The 23,339-nt window shown below is 48.0% G+C and overlaps 1 protein-coding gene across 6 annotated transcripts; it reads left to right on the forward strand.

Moving 5' to 3' along the window:
- Positions 1 to 1,472: 1,472 nt before the first annotated feature.
- GGT7 (gamma-glutamyltransferase 7) lies at positions 1,473 to 22,202 on the forward strand. Of its 6 annotated transcripts, XR_012131378.1 has the most exons (17): positions 1,481 to 1,745; positions 7,319 to 7,554; positions 7,889 to 8,040; positions 9,269 to 9,386; positions 10,245 to 10,312; positions 10,523 to 10,596; positions 10,969 to 11,165; positions 12,290 to 12,377; positions 13,912 to 14,039; positions 14,214 to 14,302; positions 15,930 to 16,079; positions 16,182 to 16,299; positions 17,078 to 17,215; positions 18,367 to 18,466; positions 19,297 to 19,347; positions 20,238 to 20,505; positions 21,521 to 21,659. XR_012131378.1 is itself a non-coding variant. In XM_073236690.1 (16 exons), the coding sequence occupies exons 1-15, from the start codon at positions 1,577 to 1,579 to the stop codon at positions 19,308 to 19,310; spliced, it is 1,839 nt and encodes a 612-aa protein (XP_073092791.1). In that variant the 5' UTR covers positions 1,481 to 1,576; the 3' UTR covers positions 19,311 to 19,347; positions 21,521 to 21,659. The 6 variants fall into 6 exon arrangements, 5 of the variants coding, with proteins under 5 accessions (XP_036868715.2, XP_073092791.1, XP_017506262.2 ...); XM_073236690.1 differs by lacking the exon at positions 20,238 to 20,505; XM_073236692.1 differs by lacking the exons at positions 19,297 to 19,347; positions 20,238 to 20,505 and adding an exon at positions 7,143 to 7,194 and having other exon boundaries at positions 1,605 to 1,745; positions 21,521 to 22,200.
- The last annotated feature ends 1,137 nt before the right edge of the window (positions 22,203 to 23,339 follow it).

Below are 23,339 nucleotides of genomic sequence, written 5' to 3' on the forward strand. Positions count from 1 at the left end.
ACAGATGGTCATCTTCCCATTCCCCTTGCCCCACTATACCACCCACCCACAGCTCTGGACAGCCCTCTCCCTCTCCCTTCTCCCCAGTGCTTCTTCCAAGCCCTAGATCTGTTCCTGACACACTGCTGTCCTCTTCTGTCTGAAGGTAGCACTGCAGTTGCTGGGAGCCCATAGTAGATTTGTTTTCAAGCAGTCCAGGTCATCTATCTTCAAGTTCAACTTCAGGGGCTGGGGAAGATGATTTATGCCCAAGTGATGTTTGCTTAACTGGTCCCCTCTCTCTGCCTGTGGACTGTGCAATGGTAGTTTGGACAAGAGATCTCTTAAGAGAGGGAACACCCCCATCCTCAAAGATGGGGTAGTGTAAACTATGGCATAGTTGGATTCCTCATAGTGGAAGAGGATGGGTTGGGTTGGAGATGAGAATCCATGAGATTAAGTAATAATAATGATTATGGCATTTATTGAATAGGTGCCACACCCTATACTAAGCGCTTTCCACGTGTTATTTAATCCTCACAACCCTCTGAGATGGATACTATTATTCTCTCCTTTTATAGATGAGGAAATTGATACTCAAGGAGATTAAGTGTCTTGTGCAAATTCACAGTTTATAAGTGGTAGCACAGGGAATAGAACCCTGACACCTAGACTATGGAGACCCATTCCCCACTCTTTTATCCTCCCCTACCACACGCCGCACCTTCCATACGACCACCACCACCATTATTTCTTTCTCAAAGTGTCTTTCCAAAACCACATCAAAAAACACTTAAAATGATGGTAAATATTCAGGTTCCAGAGACCCCGCCCCAGCCTATTAAATCTCTGGAGTGGAATCTGGGAATCTGCCTTTAAAGATCCTAACACATACTCAAATTGGGCACTGTCCTATGCTGATAGGTCACTGTCCTATGCTGATTGTCCAGAAAGGGTGTGATTGAAAGAGGAGTCTGAGAAGTGCTGGGGTCCAGGGAGGCATCTGAGTTCGAGGAGAGACGTCCAAGGAGGGGGGTCTCAAAGTGAAGAAGCAGTCTGAGGATGAACCAGGGGCTGGACTGAGGGGTGAAGGCTGAATCTGAAGTCGAAATAGGGGTTTGAGATCCGAGGAGAAGGATCCTGGGGTCCAAGGACGGGCCTGGGACCCGAGGAGTTTGGGAAACAAGACAGGATCTGAGGTCGAGGAGAGGTTTGCGGTTAGTAGAAGGGTCTGTGGGTCCAAGGGAGTCTGGGGTCTGAGGATTATAACTCAAACTGGAAGACGAAAGGGTTTGGTCCCTGGGCTGCATTAGGTGCTCCGAGGCACTACGGTCGCGCTTGCAGCGCGCTCTTCCTGCGGATCCCCTCTACGCGACCCGGACCTGCCCTCCGGGCCCTCCATCCTCACCCCTACCTGCACCCGCGCGCCCACTGCAGGCTGACAGCGCTAAGCCAGCGTGGGCGAGTCGCGCCCGGATATCCGCCGGGGTGGAGGTGTGGAGCCCACTCGCGGCGGCCGCAGCTCAGGCCCCGCCCTCTCCTCGCCCCGCCGCACCACTTCCGGCAGGCGCTGCGTTGGTGGGGGGCGCCGGCTGGGATGGCGGCGGCGAACGGGGCCAGCCAGGAGAGCGCCCTGGGCGCCTACTCGCCCGTGGACTACATGAGCATCACCAGCTTCCCGCGGCTGCCGGAGGACGAGCCGGCGCCCGCGGCCCCTCTGAGGGGTCGCAAGGACGAGGACGCCTTCCTGGGAGACCCCGATACGGGTGAGGCCAGCTGTTCCCGTCCCTGCCCCCTGGGACGTCCCGATCCTCCTCCATCTCCGCGGAGCATCACCTCCAGCCACCACCTCCCTAATCCATCCCTTTCCTCCTGGATCTCCCTCCTCCTCTCTTAATTATCAGGTGAGGTTAGGGATGCATTTCTGCCTTGGAGTCTGAGCTGCGACAAGGGAGAACGATGCCATGGACTGCAGTAGGAGGTATTAGGGTTACCTTTTGGGAAGAACCAACTAAGAAGGGAGGAATGTTGGAGGGGAGATCGGAAGGAACATCTGTGATCACCCAAAAGAGGTCTTTTTCTAGTCACAGAGAATAGAATAGGAGAAACCAAGTTAGAGACTGCAGCAGTATGGATAGAAGCTAGGTCTTGAGAAGAACTTACCGCAGTAATGGACTGTGGGGAGAGACCACGGGGAGAAGTTGAGAATCTCTTTATCTCCAGGGAGGGTAAAGAGAATATGATTGCTATCTGACTGCGAGTCCTGGGTTTTGGGAGACAGGGGAATGGACTGCATGACCTCTCAGAGTCCTTGGGGACCAGAGTGCCATCCCTGCCCTGTGGATTACCTCACCCTTTCCGGAACCATGGATCAGGCTGCTATGTTAGCAAGGTACCCTGCCCCCTCAAAACCAGGCTCTAGATTTTACTGTATTCTCCTCAGCCCTCTACAGGGGGTGGGAGTAAGGAGTGGAAGGAACAAGGCTTTGGGGTGACCTGAGGGCCAAGAGCTCTCTGAGCATTTCTTCCCTAATGCTCTCTCTTCTACCCATGTGGCCCAACTCTTTCCTCCCCTCCATTCTTCATCCTCCACCCCCAATCCCCCCATCCCTCTTTCCCTCAACGTCATTTCCTGGCATTAGAGCATCCTTCTGCTTCAGTCTCTCTTCTTCCCAATGCCTGCACTTGGGCCCTATACCTTACCAGCCTAGCAGATCCTGCTTCTCCAGCCCAGCGCTCTCTAGCCTGGGCCTTCCGTAGCTGCTTCCTGTCTAACAACCCCAGATTCCTTCCCACTTTACAACTTCTTGGTCATCTGGCCCTGACCAGCAGCCCCTGCCAACCTGCCTAGACTGTACCCTGCCTGGAGAGAGGAGGGAAGGTGGGAGGCTTATGAGCATTAAATGTTAAAGCTGTAGATGAAGAACTGCTTTTCCAAAGAGTAGCCCTGGAATCAGGAGGTAGCAGGGAGAGGAGTGGGAAGATGTGTCCTGATGGATAGATACCAGCCTGAAACCACATTCTTTATTCAGGGGTCTGGAGTGCCCTGACTCACTGTGTGACAATGGACACACCTACCCTGACCTGGGCCTTAGCTTTCTCTTCCAGCTCAACTGGGAATACTTATCCCTCCCAACCTAGAGTTTGGAAACCCCTAATATGCTGTATCCTGGCTCTCTGTAAATGTCTTAGCATTTATCAAAATCTGTGATTATTTGTACAATCATATGATTGTGCCATGTCTGTAAGCTCTGTGAGAGTGGGATAATGATTGTTTTATTCACCACCCTTTTTCTACCGTCCAGCACAGTGCTGAGCACTCAATAAAAATTGTGGATTGAATAAATGAATGGGAGAGATCTCAGGATGAAAAAATGGCAGGGAAGGGAGTTCTCAAGCCTCAGAAAGTACACTGGGGAGTTAGTACAGGCTCTGCCCTCATCTGTACAAAAATCCAGCAGAGACTCTGGTCACCTGAGTTTCTGGGAACCTGCACCTTATGCCAAGGTTGTACACCAAGGATCCATGGACTTGGCCTTCATACCTGTGTGGTCACTTCAGTACCATGTCTCCCAGCACTATGTCTAAACCCCAAGGCTCCTATGGTCAGCCTACTGGCTGACATGGCCTCCTATGTTCTCAACTTCATAGTTTCACTTATTGGCATTGCCTCATCCTCTTATCCAGGACCTTGGCTATGCCCAGCTAGTTTCTAGCCTGCCACTCCCCAGAACCAAGTGCCAGATACCCTTGAGCAGGCCGTGTGGAAAACAGAGCTAGATGGTGACCTCTCTAAGACTGGGAAAATTCCTCTCTCCCAGGCATCTGCCTCTACATATCTTATAAGTTCCTTACCTTTCAGCATATTCTATGGTGAACTTATCATCTCTTCCCCATATACATGCTCTCCCCCCAGTGTCATTCTCAATTAATGACTGCCATTCATCCAGTCTTCAAGGTAGAAACCCAGGAGCCACCTGCAGTTTCCCTGCTTCCTCTCACTTCCAAACAGTGATCATTTGCTTTCTGTACCCATCCTCAGTACCTCCCAAATTCCATCTCACCATCCCTGTCATCACCACTGTAGACTAAGCCACCATCTTCTCTTACCTGTATTACCCATAGGCTTCTAGCTACTCTTCCTGCCTCCTGCCTCACCCCTGCTACTCCCAACACCAATCCACCCACACCCTACATTTCTCATCATGTCACTCCCTGATTCAAAAGTCTTTAGTAATTCTCCCCTTGAGGGAGTAAGCAAGCCAGGGATGACCTGTTTCTAGCCAGACTCTCTCTCCTGAGCTTTAGGTTTGCCAAGTCAACTCTATTTGGGTTTCTTTTGTCATTAACTCAGTTGAAACTGAGCTCATCTAAAAAAAAAGAACTCTATTGGGTAGCGTAACTGAAAAATTCAGGAATATGTGGCTTCAGGCATAGCAGGGTTAAGGTGCCTAACAAGGAATTGGCTTTTCTCCATCTTTTGCTTTGCTTTCCTTTGTATGGGCTTCATCTTCAGAAACTCTTCCATCTTATGGGAGCAAGATGATCCAGCAGCAACAGAGTTACGTCTTACCATCTTAGTAACCTAGACAGAAAGAAATTTTTTTTTCCCAATAGTCCCAACAATAGAACAAAATTTGAGGGTCATTGACCTGGTGCTGGTCACAGGCCCATTCTGAACCAATCACTGTACTGAGGCACCTGTTCTGATTGACTAGACATAGGTCATATACTTATGGTCAGGAATCAGGGAATAAGGAATAAGAGAGGAGAAATGGTGGTTTTTTTTTTTTTAAAAAGAAAATTTAATGGGGAATGCTGTCTAAGGAGACGCCTATTAGGCCAGATGCCTCCAGACTGCTCCTGCTGGACTCCCACAAATTCAGAAAAGCCAAAATTAAACTCATCATCTTTCCCCCAAGACTTGTTTCGGCTCCAAACTAACTTTTTTCCAGTGTCCTACTGTTGCTCTTTCACATCAATGTGAAATCAATGGTATGAATCCCCCAGCACTTGCAGAGGAAGGTACTCAGTAAATATTTTTCTTGAATAAATGGATAACTTAATGATTGACTAGTGGACTAATAAGTCCAAAATGATCCAACTCTGATGGGACCATATCACCTTCATCTCCTGCCTCCTCCTATCCAATTTAAGAAAACAGATTTAAAGACTATGCCCAGAGAGATCAACTAGAATTAGCTTATGAGGTTGGTTTGAGGGTGGGAATGGCTCCTGATGCCATGCGGAACAACAGAAAGGTTTTTGAGTTACACAGATTCTTGGTTCTGCCGTTTATTCATTGTATGATGTTAAGCAGGCAATAAGTATCGCCTTCTCAGTGCTAGTTTTCTCGTCTGTAAAATGGAGAGAATGGGCCTATCTCAGAAAGGTATGGGATCATTTCAATGAGGGTATATATGTAAAGTGCCTAGTAGACAGTATCAGTAAGTTCAAAATCATTTCCTGTACTTCTTTCGAAGCCTCTAGGGGCCAAGGAGAGTTCTGTGCCCATGGTAGGTATTTAACATCTGTTTGTTGAATGAATTTCAGTTTTACTTACAGATTCTGTGGCGCTGGTTTTGATGGTTAGAGGCAACCATGATCAACTGAGGGAGAATTCCAGAAGAAAAGTTTCTTTGTTTAAATAAAAATTTAAAAACAAATCACATGTTCATGGTTTAAAAAAAAAAAAACGGGGGAAAAGTAAAAGTCCTCTTCTTCATTCCTATCTCCCTGCAATTTTTCCTTTTTATTCAAAAATATATGTATTGACTAAAAAAAAAATGTAAGTAATGAAAATTTCAAACAAAAAATTCTCCCATCCCATCTCATTCCTGCCTGCAGTATCTTTTCCCAAAAGTAACCACCATAAATAATTTGTAAACATCGTCTATATATGTATGTGTTTTTTTATTTACACAAAGGTAGGAAGTATGGATTGTGGAGGTCCTTGAACATAAGGTCAAGAAGGAGCTTTTTTATCATATTTTTTTCATATTGGCATTGGTGAATCATGGTAGTATTTTAAATAGGAAAATATAAGTGGATTTTTAATATTATGCCACAGACATTTGAAGGAGTTACACTCCTAGTGCATAGTAGCATGTACTCAAAAATTAATTATTGAATGAATGAATTTATAAAAACACAGTGTGAGTATAGTAAACTATTAAGGTTGAGATACCTATTATACCTGCCTATTTCTTTACTGTTCATAAACACTCAGGATGTTTAGACCATTTAGAGTTCAAGGCTAATATAGCCCAGGGAAGGGAAACTATGGGGTGGAAGAGGGTCTCAGCCCTGGCCAAGGAGGGAAAGGAATGAAAATAACTTTGAGTGAGCACCTACAGCATGCCCCATATACACTATCTCATGGAATCCTTGTACCCACCCATCTAGTTAGGGATTAGCTCCATTATTAGGATGATGAAAGTGAGGCTCATGGCTTAAAGTCACTTTTCCATAGCTACCCAACAAGTTAAGTGGCATACAGGTCTCCCTGCCTCCTTACTGTCCTCAGATCCATTCTCCTGCAGAGCCACCCAGGGCTTTGTTGATTTTTTTTCTAATGCACCAAGCTCATTCTTACCTTAGGGCCTTTGTACCTGCTGTTCCTACTTTCTGGAATACTCTACATTCACCCTTGCTGTACATATGGCTGGTTCCTTCTCATCCCTTAATTCTTGGCTTGAAAGTCACCTCTGCCGAGAGGCCTTGCCTAATTTCCCCAGCTAAGCACACCATTATTCTGTATCATTTTATCCTTCTTTTTCTTTGTAACATCTGCCACAAGGTGTATTTACCTGTTTATTATCTTTTTCCTCTACTGGTCTGTGAATGCCACTAGGGCAGAACTATCTGTTCCTTTCCCCTAGCATCTTGCCTAGGACTCCATATTTGTTGAATGAATAAATGTATAACCTAAGCAAGGCTGGAAGCCAGGGTCTGCCCACTCAGTTTATATAGCTGCCTTCTTGCACAGAAGGCTGGGCCCCAACCAGGGCAGGATCTGGTTTACAGGGAGGGGCCCAACCCCAGCCCCCTCTCCAGGAAGTGCTCTCCGCCCTGGGTCCTAGGGCTCAGGCAGGGGACTTGTGGCTCATGGGCGGGAATCCAGTCTTGCTGCTGCCCAGCTGGGGGTCCCTGTCTCTTCCCAGACGGGACTGCTGCCCCCTCCCGCCCTGGGGTGCGTCGGGGAGACGCTGAAAGGTGAGCTGTGCGGTCTAGGGTTTGTATGACAGGGGCGGGGAGAGGGGGGAAACGGAATCGCCCCGCCTGGAGGGCGGGTAGGGCAGGGTAAGAGGCGCCCAGACCGACCCCCGGCCGCCCGCAGACCCGGACTCCTTCCTGAAGTCTGCGCGGCTGCAGCGGCTGCCGTCGTCGTCTTCGGAGATGGGCAGCCAGGACGGGTCGCCACTGCGGGAGACGCGGAAAGATCCGTTCTCCGCCGCAGCGGCTGAGTGCTCCTGCCGCCAGGACGGCCTCACGGTCATCGTCACGGCCTGCCTCACTTTTGCCACGGGTGTTACTGTGGCGCTCGTCATGCAGATCTACTTCGGGGACCCTCAGGTGAGGGGATGGAGGGAGTGAGCAAGTGCTTGAAGAGACCGCGGGAATTGGGGAATGGCTGGCTGCTGGAAAAGGGCCAGCAAAGGGAACGGGGAGAAGTTGGTGACAAGGGAAAGGTCCCAAAGGGAGGGGCTGTGGGCATGAGGGACACAGGGCAAGGAAGGCACCTGATCAGGTAAGGAGGCACTTGAGGTAATGAGAGGAGAGTCGAGAGGACACGAAGGCAGGGCTCTCACAGCCCCTCAACCTGCGTGGAGGTTTGGGTGTTAGTGGGGGTGACTTAATGAGGCAGGGGGCGCCTGTTGCCCCCACCTAGTCCCCTTTCCCTTTCCAGATCTTTCACCAGGGCGCTGTGGTGACTGATGCTGCTCATTGCACATCGCTTGGCATCGAGGTGCTCAGTAAGCAGGGATCTTCCGTGGATGCAGCTGTGGCAGCAGGCCTGTGTTTGGGGATCGTAGCTCCACACAGTTCTGGCCTGGGCGGGTAAGGAGCTCTCAGATGTGGAGGTTGGGGACCCCCGCCCGCCGCCTACTTCTGTGCCCTGGTCTGTAGGCCTCATGTGGGGATCTCCAATTTTGAGCAGAGGGTGCAGTTGGGCCCCGATTTCCTGCATTTTCTCTTTTCTACACTCAATTTTACTCTCTTCAAAATCGAGTCAGAGGAGGTGTTTTCAGAAGCTTTAAAAAAAAAAAAAACCGTAAAAGGCTTCTGTAAACTATAAAGGAAGGTGCACAGGTGAGGGTATATTGTCATTAATTAAGGCAGTGAAGTTAAACTCTTAGGATTTACAACTTAAAACAAATCACTGTGAGAGCTATGGACTCTATCCTCCAAAAATATACTCCAGGCTAAGAACTCTTGAAACAGACTAGCCACCCATGGGCCACACTCAGCACACAGACTACTTTGATTTACACACTTAAATTCTTAAAAAACTGTTTGCTACTATAAAAAAGTTGAGACTTTTCATAAAAATTCAGATTTTCAACATGTCTTGAACAATCAGGAGATGTGGTAACACTGGGCTCACATTCCCACATGACTGCAATTATCTGGAATCGAACAGAAGCTGCTTTCCGTGATGGGGTTTATGCTGTCCACTTGCCATAGTTCCTACCACTCTTTATTGTTTTATCTGTTTTCCTTTCCTTATTATGTTACTTGGCTACAGGCCAACCATCTCATATGCAACATCTCAGATGGAAACAAACCACAGAAAAGGGACAAAGTGACAAAGTCCATATCTTGGCCCCTGTAGTTCCAGCCCTCCAGGCCCTACCAGTGAAATCCCCCTGTTGGTTGTACACAGTCTGTCCTTACATAATTTAGTTCTGGGAGAAGGAGAGGGTGCATACCACCGAGGCAGGTGCAGGAAGCTGGCACAGGTCCAGCTGTGGTTTGAGGTGAGGGTGATAGGGGCAAAACATCCTGCTCTCCCAGTCTCTGGGTTTTCCCTAATCAGGGATTAAAGTCTCCAGTGACAGGTTGGAAGAGGTCCATGGACTCTGGGTCCCCAACCCCCTTGATTTCACTCCCCACTGTTGTAGGTGGCTGAGTCTCTGAATCTCTGCTGGGTAATGGGCTCAGACATCTGACTCCTGATGACAGACTCAGCTCACAGCCATCACCACTGGGGGGCGGGGGGTTGCAGGTTAATTGTTCAGAAGAGTGGCGTCTTATCATCACCCTCCCCCTTCTGTGTCTCTCCCAGTGGGGGTGTGATGCTGGTACATGACATCAGACGAAACGAGAGCCATCTAATTGATTTCCGAGAATCTGCACCAGGGGCCCTCAGGGAAGAGGTCCTACAGAGATCCTGGGAGACCAAGGTGGGGACCCTGGTCCATGGGGGAGGGATCACCCTTCACTGCCCTTCCGCCAACCAAGTGATACTTTGCTGAGTATTTACTATGGAAATGAGAAAAAGAGTTAAACAAAATACTATTAGGCTATAAGGAAGACAGACACCCCCTAAAATGAAATAGTGAGTCAAAAAATCTGGATGGTTGATAACAGACAATACAGCAACATTGTCCTTCTCTGGCTACCTTGCCTATCTGGCACATAGGAAGGAAGAAAAAAGGCCACTGAGCAGCCAGAGATGTCCCAGAGCTGCTGCACTGTAACTCACACATCTCACTCTGAGCTGTTGACTTTCCCAGCCCACAACATATTGGAATATTAGAGGGCGACTGCTAGCAGCAACCCCACTACCATTGAGAGTAAAGGAGAAAATAGAATAACTTGGAAAAATAGATATTTAGTACAGTGGCAAAAGCCAAACACATGCCTGAGTTATCACAGCTTAGGGTAATGGTGGTGTGATAATGAAAAGGTCAAATGAAGGTCCCTTGTCCACTATTTTAAAAGGCAGGAGTAGATATAATCCAATGTAGACAAGTCTCCATCTAAATTGGTTACATCCTAGCTCTTCAAAGGGTTTGCTTAATTTATAAATCTCTCAACTATGATAGATAAAGGATGCCTTTCTACATTTGCTGATAGGAAGTGAAGGAAATGGGAGGGATGCCTGTTGGGGAGAGCTTGTCCCTCCTCGGGATACTTGGCCTGTGTCTCTCCCCTGTACCAGCCCCCCATCCCTGGCTTGGGGCTCTGTGGAGTTCAGCCCAGCCCCCCCCTTTCAGTGACCTGGTCTCCTCTCTCCCTCACCTGCCCGCCTCGCCCAGCCTGGGCTCTTGGTGGGGGTCCCTGGAATGGTGAAGGGGCTACATGAAGCTCACCAACTCTATGGCAGGTAAAGACCCTCCTCCAGAGACCAGGGGTCCCTGCCTGCATCCCTCCTTGGGTGGCCTTCTCCTACCTTCCTGGATTCTTCCCTTCCCAACACCACCTCCTAATATCCCCTTCCCTTGCCAGGACTCTCCTTCCCAGGAACCCCCCTCCCCCCAGGACCCTTCCTTCCCCCCCAGGACCTCCTCCACTCCCTGCTCTCCGGCCCCCCCAGGCTGCCATGGTCCCAAGTCCTGGCCTTCGCAGCAGCTGTGGCCCAAGATGGCTTCAACGTGACCCATGATCTAGGTCAGTGGGGCCAGGGGGCTGGGGGAAAGGCATGAGACTAATGGAGAGGGACAGGGAATCTCTCAGATTTGGGGTCTAAGCCATGAAGTAGCTCTCTTCCAGTTGGCTCCTCAGACCCCCCTCCCTACCCCATCCCACTTTACCGGGAGGCCACCTCAATGAGAGGATCTGGGAGGGGCCCATAACACTCCCACCTCCCCCATAATAGGGGCCCATATACTCTACCACCTTCCCCTCCCCCATAGCTGGCTCCTGGGAGGCCAGAGCTCTTATGGCCAGCCACTCAGCCCTCATCCACCCCATCTATTGTACGTCTCCTCCATCTGGTCCAGTCTTGGTGCCCCATGCCCAGCCTCCGGTCCCTCCCCACAGCCCGTGCCCTGGCTGAACAGCTGCCAAACAATGCCTCTGAGCGTTTCCGTGAGACATTCCTGCCACTGGGCCACCCGCCACTGCCTGGCTCACTCCTGCGGCGGCCTGACCTGGTTGCGGTGCTGGAAGCTCTGGGCACTTCTGGCCCCGCCGCCTTCTATGCCGGAGGCAATCTCACTCTGGAGATGGTGGCTGAGGTGAGCATGCTGGGAGCCCCTGCCCCAAAGACCACAAAGCAGGAGCCCCCTCCCTCTTCCTTCCTTTCTTTCCTATCTTTTTATCTATATTTACTGGGGATTTCTTTTACTTGAAATTCTAGAATAGACAAAACTAACTTATGGTGATAGAAATCAGATCAGTGGTTGTTGAGCGCAGTTGTAGGATTCTGCTGGGAGAACCTTCTAGGGGTGTTGGAACTGTTCTGCCTTGATTGACACAGGTTCCTTTGGACTCCCCAGGGCTGGTGCTAACCTGTACAGGGCCTGTCCTGTCCCTCCCAGACCTGGCGGAGATCCAGGATAAGCCTGAGCTACCCTGAGCCCATAATCCCAGCCTGCCCTTGGGTTTTCTAGGGACTGATGGAAACACCTCCTTCACTGGTGACTATCAGGGCTGGGGAGATTGACACAAGGGCTTACCAACCAACCCCAAAGAGTTATTCTGAGACAGTAATGGATTCTGAGAGCAGTTGTCAATAGTCAAAACTCCTAATGGAAAATTATTTTCAAGTTTGTACAAGATTGTTACATTGGTGAATAGAATGCTCACTTATGTCCAGTAAGGGTCATTCCTACCAGGGTCACCCAGAGTTCATAGTTTTGAGATGGCTTTGATTGGTTGCAGTGAAGCAGAATTCAGTTTTGATATCTCCTAGGCATGTGTTACTGTAGGTGGAAAATTGTCCTTTTACATAGTCAGAGAGGGCAGTACAGGCAAGTACTGAGTTCGGAACAGCGGGTCATTCTGGATGGCTATACAGAGCTCACTGGGGACTAGCAGGACGTGAAGTGGGAGAGGTAGGCAGGGTCCAGGTTGCAAAGGGCCTTGAATGTCAAGCTAAGGAGGTCATTTATGGAATGTAATGTACCTAGCACAATGTCTGACTCATTGTAGGTGCTCAGTGTTAGTACTTTTCCCTCTTCCTGTTTCCTACAGTACCCAGGGCTGATGGGGTTCCAAAAGGCCCATGATGTGAATTGCAGAAAGCACCAAAATTAGAAACATCTTATCTGTGACCCAAACATATACCATAGGCCAAGACCACATGTTCATGGTGTGATGTGTGGCTCGTAGCAGCAGGGGGTCATTCTCTCCCCTCCAGGCTCAGCACGCAGGGGGTGTCATAACTGAGGAGGACTTCAGCAACTACAGTGCCCTCGTGGAGAAGCCCGTGTGTGGCGTGTACAGAGGTGACCTCTCTCCCAGGTCCCAGGGTTCCCTGCTCAGGAGAAGCCTCCTAGTCCATGGCACAACCTTTTGGCCTAGAGACTACTTCCCATTTCACAGGAGAGAAACTGAGGCAATGAGCTGCCTGGGCAGCCAACTGTTGAAGCAAGCCAGAGCCAGCCCACCTTCTGAAGTAGTCATGGGGTCAGTTGCCCCAAGTATTTAGGATATAGGGAGGGAGGCTCACACCTGGAAATTGGGATTCTGGACATAGGCTTTCCTGATTCGGGCTCTATGTTGCCTCAGCTCCCTTACCAGCCCCACTCCGACTGCCTTGTACTTCCTAAGAAGAATTCATAAGACCAAAGTCCATCTTTAGGTCTAGCTTCCAGCTGAACAAACCTTTTGAGACAATCATAGACCCACCCCCTCATTGTGCCAAAAAGAAACTTGAGGCCCAGGGAGGAAATGGAGTTTCATGTGCCAAACTCAAAACCAATTAAGGAGCCAGAAAATGAAGCTAATGGCATGGTGAAGTCCATGTTTGCTGAACCCAAAGTGGTGGTCCCTGAGTCCCTCAGAAGGTCCTCTAGGAGTCCTGGGTCATCTCAAGCCCCAGAAGAGGCCACCTTAAGTTCAGGTTTCCAGGCCTCAATCTCTAGCCTGATTCTTCTGCCAGAGGTGGTGAGATAGACAGGTGGAGCAGAGGAAGAGCATAGCTTTGGAGCCCGGCAGACCTGGGTTTGAGTACCAGCTGTGCCATTCACCTTGAGAAGTCACTTTCCACTCTGAGCCTCGGTTCCCTCCTTAGAATGGAGCTAATAGTGCCTGCCTCTCAGAGTGCCCATGAGGATGTGACAAGATGTCATCAGAAGTTGCCCTGATCAGAATGGGCACTGAATGTATATTTGATTTTCCATTCTCCCCACCCCCAGCCTGGGCTTTCTTGGCTGTGCCAGTACCTGGGGTACTCTAGGTTCCCCTTGTCTCCTGTAACTTTGGACCGGGTGTCTCTCCGTCCCTCACCTATAAAGTGGAGATGATAACAATACCCACTGAGAGAAATAAATGAGTTAATTAGCTAACATCAGGTATTACTATTCTTCTTTTGATGTCCAAACGTAATAGTAGGGGCCTCAAATAGGAAGAAGAGGTGGCTGCACCCAAGAAGTTTTGAGGGTGGGACCACCAGTATTCTGGCATGTGGGAAAAGCTGAAAGGAGATGCACAGTGTACCCTTTCTGGACCAGGAATCTGGATGTTTGGACACCTGTCCCTGCTCTGCTAATGGCCTGCATTGTGACTCTGGGAAAATCATAGTCCTTTTAAGCCTTAGTTTCCTCACATGCAAAAGGAACTGAAGACCAATATTCTGGATTGGAGTCCTTGCCTTGTCCTTGACTCACCATGTAAACTTTGGGTGGGTCCCTTTGCCTCTCAATGCAGTTTCCCTATTTAATGAGGAGGTTCAGTGCAGTAGTCTCAGTCTCTGTGATGGTGGGATGTGGGGATACCTTGACCCCTCCCCTGCCATCTGGTCATTTCCTGTTCTTTCAGGCCACCTGGTTCTTAGTCCCCCACCTCCGCACACGGGCCCTGCTCTCATCAGTGCTCTCAACATCCTTGAAGGCTTCAATCTCACCAGTCTGGTATCCCGGGAACAGGCCCTTCACTGGGTGGCAGAGGTAAGGCCGACCCATTTTCCACCTACCCTGGATCTGGGGATGTTGAGAGGGAGAGAATTGGTACTGGCATGGGACTGGACTAATCACCTCCAAGTTTTCTCCCACATTAGCATCCTGGGTGTGGGTGCTGGGAAGAGCCTAGCAGCCTCTCCCACACCCCTGCTCTATTTTCAGACCCTGAAGATTGCATTAGCCCTGGCCAGCAGACTGGGAGATCCTGTCTATGATTCTACCATCACTGAGAGCATGGATGACATGCTCAGGTAGGTCCTGTGGCAGGATCCTGGGAGCTGCAGAGGTGGTGGTAGATGTGAGGAAAGGACAGGCTGAAAAGCAGCTGGTGGAGCACTAAGACCTGAAGTCCCAAGTCAGTTTCAGCTCAACCTCAACTCACAGTGTAATTATGGTTGCCTCTCTCTCCACCTCAGTTTATCCATCTGTACGATGATGGGCTAGTCTATTTCATGTGGCTCTCAATTTTTTTACCCTAGCAAGGCACCTATATGGATCCATGTGCTCCCCTTTTTGAGTGGAAAAAGAAAGCTCCAAGCAAATACTGGAGGTGGTGGGGATTTTTATTATAATGTGTCTCATTGGCAGCATAACACAGTGAGACTGTGAGCTCTGCTCAGACTGACTCAGTTCAAATCCCAACTTCATCACTCACTAGCTGTGCAGCCTTGGGCAAGTCATTTAAACTTTTTACATCCGTTTCTACAAGGAGGCCTGACAATGGTGCCAATCTCATGAGGTCATGGTGAGGACCAAACATGATCATACATGCAAAGCATTTAGCGCATTGTCTGGCACATAAGTATTCAACAAATACCATTGTTATTAATAACCAGCAATAGGGAAAAGAATGGTTACTATTTAACTGCTATTATAACTAATTTAGAGGCTGGCTAAGGGAAAATCAGAAGCCAAAAATACAGTTCATGTAAATTTGTATTGTTACTCAAACAACTCTCTATGAATGAAGTTGGAAATGATGAGACTAAATCAACAGCTTACAATTAAAAAGCAAAAAGAGCAGCAACCAAAACCAATCGCCAGCTCAAGGCCACAAGGATGAAGCCTAAAAAACAAGCCTCTGCCCACTCCCCAACCAAACCACTTGAAACAAAGCCCTGTCTGGGTGGCCACCTGCCTTCGTGGTTGAAAACTGAATGAAAGTCTTCAGTAATCCTTGATAACTTGTCGTGCTCTAATCCCTTAGAATAACTGAACTAATAGTTATTAAGTAAAAAAAAAAAACAACCCTCAGTTGAACTTTAAAAACATCTGGAGAATTACAGTTATTTACATTACCAGTACAAATTCAGCTCTAAAATGGAAATGCACACACCTATATTAAATCTATGCAACTAATTCACCCAATAGTTATTAAGAACTTACTATGTGCCAAGTTCTCCCATGCCTTGGGGGAAAAAAAAATTCTAATAGCAACTAAGGATCCCTTTATACAAAACCCTCCCCTGACTAATCTCTTTATAAATCTTTAATTCTTGACTAAAAACATTAGGTTAAATTAATTGTTTGTTCATTTGAAACAAATATCTGATTATCCACTATGCCCAGGTACTTCCATAGACAGGATTAAGTGAAAGTCAAGTAACCAAAAGACTCTTGATTTAAACACATAATACATTTTAAAAAGTTGGCTCAAGAAGAGAATCTGAGTAACACCTAAATATTCAGTTCCACAGCTCTTCCCTGGATATTTCCTATATGCTAGGAATAAGTGAGATTCTGCTGTCATAGACCTAATAGTCCAGTGGGAGAGGAATATGTTAATCAAATAATTGCATAAACAGACATTACAAAGTGTGGTAGGTGGGGTACACTGAGAGCCTGCTCTGTGTTCATCTCCTACCCTTGTTTTTTCAGCAAAGTGGAGGCTGCCTACCTCCGGGGCCACATCAATGACTCCCAGGCAGCCCCTGCCCCACTCCTGCCTGTCTACGAGCTGGATGGGGCTCCCACAGCTGCCCAGGTGCTGATAATGGGCCCTGATGACTTCATTGTGGCCATGGTCAGGTATGCTAGCTCACACTGAGAATCTGGACCAGGAAGGAGGTAGGGGCTAGGTGGGAGTGAGGACAGGCTCAGGGCTCACCTGGCCCCAACCTCGGCTCCCAGCTCCCTGAACCGGCCCTTTGGCAGCGGCCTCATCACCCCCTCGGGGATCCTGCTCAACAGCCAGATGCTGGACTTCTCCTGGCCTAACAGGACTGCTAACCACTCTGCGCCCAGCCTGGTAAGGCCTGCTTCCCTCTTCCCCTGGGCACCCTGAGGCTAGGTGGGGGGTGCACCAGTATGGCTGCCCCTCCTTCCCTTCCCTACTTCCTCTATGGACTTCTCTTGTAAAGAAAAGGAGCTTAAATAAGGTATCTACTTCATCCCCTGCCCAAGAGTGAGGCTTGGACCCTGTGGGTCCTGAAGAAACCTCATCCCATTCTGTCACGGTCTCACTGTGTGACCTGGAAAAAGTCTTTCTTACCCCTTCTCTGGGCCTCAGTTTCTTCACCTGTATGATGAGGATATTTGATATCCTTTTGATGCTTTGGGCATTTTGCACTAATGGTCTGTGGCTGTGTGATGCTGAGCTAATGGGGCTCTGCCCTGTTGTTGGCATCAGAGGATAGGAGATAAGAACTATTGTCTAGCCGGAGGCCAGTACTCTTACATTCTGCAAGCTGGGGCCCCAGCAGGGTAAAGCTGATAGAGACAACCAGAGTGGGATTATCCTGTTCTTCCCCATAGCCATTTTTCTTGTCTCGATCCCCTCTTCTGCCACCCATGGTAGCCCCAGAACAGCCTCATAGAGCAGGAGGTCCACTATCCACCCCAATTATCCAGGGACACTGCCCACTTCACAGACAGCAAACTGGGACCTGGGAAAGGACTAGTCTCCCATAAAAATGGCCTGTGGAAGGTGAAGGAGAGGGAGAGAGGCTGGAAGAGTGGTGGAGTAGCCCTCATCCCACCTCGTTCCACCTCTTATCTCCCTTGTGGTCTTGGTCCTCTGACAACAGGAGAATTCCGTGCAGCCAGGGAAGCGGCCACTGTCTTTCCTGCTGCCCACTGTGGTCCGGCCAGCAGAGGGGCTCTGTGGGACATATCTCGCCCTGGGGGCCGATGGAGCTGCCCGGGGACTCAGCAGCCTGACCCAGGTGAGGCTTCCTCTGTCGTAGGCCTTCTGTGGCCAGGAGCCAAGTTGTGGCCCAGCTGCAGATGCTGCTCATGTCTGGCTTGTTTTCATCCCTTACTTACATTGCAAACATGGCGAGGCTTTGTGTCAGGCCCATCCTGGGTACTAGGAACATGGGCTATGCTAGTTTTCTTGGCAAAAATGGAGCCCTGAAGCTCCCTGCCCTCCTAGGTTACAGGGGAAATCAGGCCAGTAGAATTGAGAGGTGATAGATCATCTGGGCTGCCTGTGCTCTGTCAACCTCAAGTCCCATTATGCTTCTACTTGGCATCTGAATAGACAAGCAGCCCTCTTTAGTCTGGTTTTGAAGAAGGGCCTGCTGCTCTCCAAAATGTCTCACAACAGTTCCACAAATGTCTTGAGGACCTAATAAATGTGCCAGGTACATACTTTGGCAGGTGGTAAGTTAACTAACCTGAACTTTGGAATCATACACCTCTGGGTCCCAGCCCAAGTGCTTCCAATTTCTAACTGTGTGATATTGGGTAATTCACTTAATCTCTCTGAACCTCAGTCTTCTCCTTTGTAAAATGGAGATAATAACAATAGCTAACGTTTACAGAGTTCTTACCTAAGTGCCCAGCACAGTGGTGCATATGTTAACCTGTTCAACCTTCCCAACTTTGAAAGGAATCCTTGTTTCTTTCTACTTTATATGTGAGGAAACTGAGACCCAGAGAGGTTAAGAAGTTAGATCCAGCTAAATAAGAATGGGCAGGCAGTTTGATTCTAGAACCTACCCACACTCCTAACCACTAAGCTAAACGTACCCACACTGTGCTCTAGACTACCTCCCTATATTACCCTGTCCTGGCCAGGGAAGAGGAGAGTCCTGGGCTGGATGAAAGGACACTGGGTGCTAGTGGTGCCTTTTCCTTGGCTCTCTTTAAGCTCTGGAGTGAGTCACTCCCTCTCTGGCCTTCAATTGCCCTCTGTGAAATGGGGACAGTCATCACAGGCCTACCTGTATTGTGAAACTGTTGAGATGCCCAGATGATACCCCTAGTGTAAGGGTTCTAAACACTAAGAAGTCTAGCCCAGGGGTGAGAACTTGGGGGTTCTGAACCCCCATCTCTGGGATAGCCCTGATTTGTGCCCCTTGGCTGCCCATAGGTTCTGCTGAATGTCCTGACCTTGAACCGGAACCTGAGTGACAGCCTGGCCCGTGGCCGCCTACACCCAGACCTGCAGTCCAATCTCCTGCAGGTGGACAGTGAGTGCACAGCAGAGATCCCTATGGGGTGGACAAAGGGCTGGGTTAAGAAAGGGGTTCCTCCCAGGTGCCCCTGCCTTGACCAGCACCAACTCCCTGCCAGTGAAAGTTTGGTTTCTTCCAACAAACTCTTATTGAAACAGTTAAAGGCTGGGGATTAGAACCTATCCTGTCATTTTCTGGCTGTGTGGCCTTGGAAAAGTCAAGTCTCCACTCTGAACCTCAGTTTTATCATTTGTAAAATAAGATACAGTTGTTCATTCTGTAAACTATTCATTCTGTAGTTTGTACTGAATATCTACTGTGTATCAGGCATTATTGCAGGTGCTGGGAATACTGCATTTGTAGGCAGACAGGAAAATAATCAAGTATGAGAAAACAAATGCTCTGTAGAACATTAGAACAGGATGATATGTAGGACCAATTCAGTGATTGGGGATGGATTCTTTTTGGGGACATTTAAGCTGAGATCTCAAGAGTAAGAAAGAACCTGCCATGCAAGAACTGGGGCAGGCTTTGTAGGCCATAGGAGCAAATGCAGATAATTCAGGGCATGTTGTAGGAGTGGAAAGGAGACCGGGGTGATTGATGATGAGATGACATCAGAGAGGCAGTCAGGGGCCAGATTATGGACCTTCTAGATTATGCTGCGGAAATAGACTTCCCTCTAAGACCAGGTGCTTACTTTTGGACACAGCTTAATTTTGTAAATGGGCAAGTATGTGCACCTTTGAGGATTTTTACTACAACAATGTCTTATGCAAGTCCAAGGGGATACAGAATTGAGACATGGTCCTTGCCTGCTCAGTATTATTATCCCCTTTTTACAGATAAAGAAACTTAACACCCACAGATGTTGTAAACCAGTCAACGATCAATGAGTAAGTGGCAGAACTGAGATGCGAACATACACCTGGCTGATCCCAAAGACTCAGTTCTTACTGAATGGCATTGGGCATCTCCCGGACTGAAGCGCATTAGAAGCCACAGACCTAGGTCCTAAGCAGTCACACCCTGTATTTGGCCAGTGACATTTTGGATCCTCGCAGATGAATGACGAGGCGATGCCCAGATGACACCCTTTGTAGATGAATTTTGCTCAACTAAATATCTTCTGGTCTCTATCAAATATGAGGCTCTCTGCTAAGTTTACTAGGTGGGGCGTGGCTCATCCTGGCCCTCCCTTGAGGGCCTCACAGTCTGAGACAGGCACATGAGGAGTAGAGGTTGGCAAAGGGAAAGTTCATCTGGCTGAAGGCTCTGGGAGGTTTTATGGAGGTGACAACTAGCTGGCCTTGAAGCAAGAGTTTGGCAGGTGGAGATAAAGAGCATTTGGACAAGGGGAAACACTCTGGGCCAGAAAGAATGGCTCAGAGAGCAGCCAGGAGGCCAGCTGGACTAGAGATACTTTTCCTTAAATTTCAGAATTTACCCAGCAACTTCATGACCTTTACCACATTTGCATACCTCTAAACCATTTTTCACATAATGTATGTCTATAAATGGACTTCCTTTTTAATCCAAATGAGAAAAACAGCATCATTTGTCACAAATAGATGATAAATAGCTATAAAAAATTAAATGTTTTTAGGTTTTAGTTAGATATTGCTGCCTCCAGAAGGCTCTGAGGCTTACCCTCTCTGATAAAGGAGATTAGAAATGTTAAATACCAGACTGAAACTTAGTCCTTGCTCTTAATGAAAGGATTGACCCACAAAAAGAATACATTTCCAACTCACTGATGCTGTTCAATGTTGTGTCTTATCTCAAGAACTACTCTCAATCATCCCATTTGGGGAAATAGGAAGACCAGATCCTTGTTGAGGAGCCCTGGAAAATGAAGTTACAGGGCTTATCATGGAGATCTGCGTGAAGAAGCATGGACTTTATCCAGTTGAAGAGTGGAGGGACACGACCTGATTTGTTTGACTTAGGGAAGGTGGATTGGAGGCAGGAGAACTTAAGTTGAGGGAACATAACAAGCAGCTGGGATAATGGTCAAAGCAAGAGATGATGAGGACCTGAACTTATACAAGAGGGTGAGGATTTCTTCATTTATCTGGAGATTAATTCTTGTTTAACATTCTTTATGTCCCCACCCTGTTCTAGGCTTCAGGGATCAATAGTGAACAAGACAACATCCTTCCCTTCATAAAGCTTATAATCTAATGGAGGGAGACACAATAAATAGATAGGCAAATATAGGTAGCAGTAAGTACTTGGAAAGAAAATAAAGTAAGGTAAAGATGACAGGGGCTGTTATTTTAGATAATGGTTAGGGAAGTTCTCTTTGAAGACTGGAATGAAGTAAGGGAGCCAGTTTTGTGACTATCTAGGAGGAGAGCGTTCTAAGCAGAGAGGATAGCAAGTGCAAAGGCCCTGAGGTAAGAGCACGGTTGGCCTGCTTGAGGGAAAGCAGGGAGACTAAAGTAGAAGTAAGCAAGGAGAGAATAGGAGGAAGTGAGGAGAGGAACTTAGAGAGGTAGTGAGGTCCCATATTTTGCTGGGCCCCTGAGGCCTTGGCAAGGACTTTGGCTTTTATTCTAAGAGTTATTAAAGCTATTGGCAGGTTCTAAGCAGTGGAAGTGACATGGTTTGACTAATGGTTTAAAAGGATTCCTTTGGCTGCTGTGTGTGAATAGGCTGTAAGGAAGCAGGGCTGGTAGCAGAAAGACCGGTTAGTGGGCTATGCAGTAATCTTGGCAAATAATGATGGCAATTTGGCCTAGGCAGATGGAGATGGAGACCCCCAAACCCTTTTTCCAATATTAAGAATGACTGCATATTATTGGTCACTTACTCTATGCAAGGCTCTGAGCTCTGTACTCTCTGTGCATTACCTCCTTTAATCCCCACAACAACTTCATGTGGTAGGTTCTCAGATAATCCCCATTTTATGCATGAGGAGACTGAGGCTCAGAGAGGTAAAGCAATTTTCCCAAGGTCATACAGCTCCTCAGTAGAGAATCCAGGGCAAGGAGTCAGCTCTGAGTGTAGGACTCCTGCATCAGTGCTCTGAACACTGAATGTGTGTATGTTGGGGATGGTTTTCAGGTGAGTTCACAGAGGAAGAGATTGAGTTCCTGGAAGCCAGGGGTCACCATGTGGAGAAGGTAGATGTCTTATCCTGGGTCCATGGCAGCCGAAGAACCAACAACTTCATCATTGGTGTGAAGGACCCTCGGAGTCCAGATGCAGCCGGAGCCACCATCCTGTAGAGCATTGGGGTGGGGCAGGGGTCTCTGCTCCCCGCCTTTGCATGTTCCTAGAGTCCCTCCTTCTCCCAGGTTTGGTCTCAGGGGGACCCCAGGGATGCCCCAGGTCAGGGGCTAGAGGGGATGCTTAGCAAACCCTATTCCAGAGTAACTGGAAAACTCTCTACCTGGAAGCCTGTGGTGGTGGCAGTGGTGAATGTCAGTGCCCATAGCCAGGCAGACAGGACCTTGAGGAGTCAGACTGTCTGTCTCCTTTCCCTCAGCCATGCTGGCCCTGAGCTTAGGGATGTGCTTGCAAACCCTTCTCAAGGGTCCTCACAAACCCAGCGTCTCCTGTAAGGCCTCACCTGGGCCTTTTCTTCCAGCTCTCTTCTCCTGTCCCCAGCCATTTCTTAAATGACTAGGATTTTTTTTAATGGACCATTCTGGGGAGGAGGTACTCCTCTCTTCCTCCCACCAGGTTGAAGGAGGGGCCTTGCATCTGGGGGGCCCCAAGGTATGGGGTAGGGGTTGGGGGTGGGGACCAGCTCAGGGGCTTCCATTTGCAAAAGGGAATTAAAGAAAGAATATTGCTTAACTATGGCTCTGGTTTGATTTATGTTTGGCTGTGTTGGGAGTGGGAATGAGAGAGGAGATCTTGGCTCACCTTGTCTCAGTAGCCCTGACTCCAGGTCAGACTTTTTTGGGGTCCTAATTATATCTGCCATCTATCTAAGACTTGCACTAATAATATAATTAATAACAATAATTATAATTATAGATGGCATCTATGGAACACTTAATGTGTGCCGGGCTCTATTCTGAATGCTTTATGTGAATCATCTTATTTAATCTTCATTACAAACCTCATGTGATAGTTACTAATATTATTCCCATTTTACAGGTGGGAAATGGCAAAAAGATTAAAGGACTTGTCTAAGGTTCCTCATGTATTAGATGGAAGAATTGGGATTCAATCTCAGGATGTCTAACTCCTAATCTGTGCTCTTAACCACTTGCACATCTCCCAAGTGAATTATGTGTTATAATGTATACTTTCTATAGTACATATCACACAATAAGTACCTTTTATAGATTGTGTCATTCATACATACATGTATCCACCCATTATATTCCAGGCACCCTGTTAGGCACTGGTGAATCACAATTAAACAAGACAAACAGATAATTTTTTATGGATTTGCAATCTACAGGGGGAGTCAAACATTAAAGAAATAAGGACACTGATAATTTAGAGCCATTGTGATAAGCTCTATGAGGGATGTTATGAGAATTTTAACAGGAAATTTAATCTAGTTCAGGGGTGGGATGGGATCAGCAAAGGCCTCCCCAAGGAGGTGATGAGGATGAGTAGGATTGACAGAAAAGAATTAGATATGAGATGTGGAAATGTCATTTTAGATGAAGGAAACTGTGTGCAAAGGTCCCATGGTGAGAAGGAATGTCGTGTTTTAAGTGGTGCAAGAATGCCACTGTATTCTTCCTTCAGCAGGGGTCAGTCAACAAACTTTTTCTGCAAAGGACCAGAGAGTAAATGTTTCAAGCTTTGAGGTCACATGGTCTCTGTAGTAACCACTGAACTTTGCTGTCCATAAAAAAGCTACAAAAAGCAGCCATAAACAATGTATAAACACATAGCTATGGCTGTGTTTCCATAT

The sequence above is a fragment of the Manis javanica genome, chromosome 5 (assembly GCF_040802235.1).
Source record: "Manis javanica isolate MJ-LG chromosome 5, MJ_LKY, whole genome shotgun sequence".
Lineage (NCBI taxonomy): Eukaryota > Metazoa > Chordata > Mammalia > Pholidota > Manidae > Manis > Manis javanica.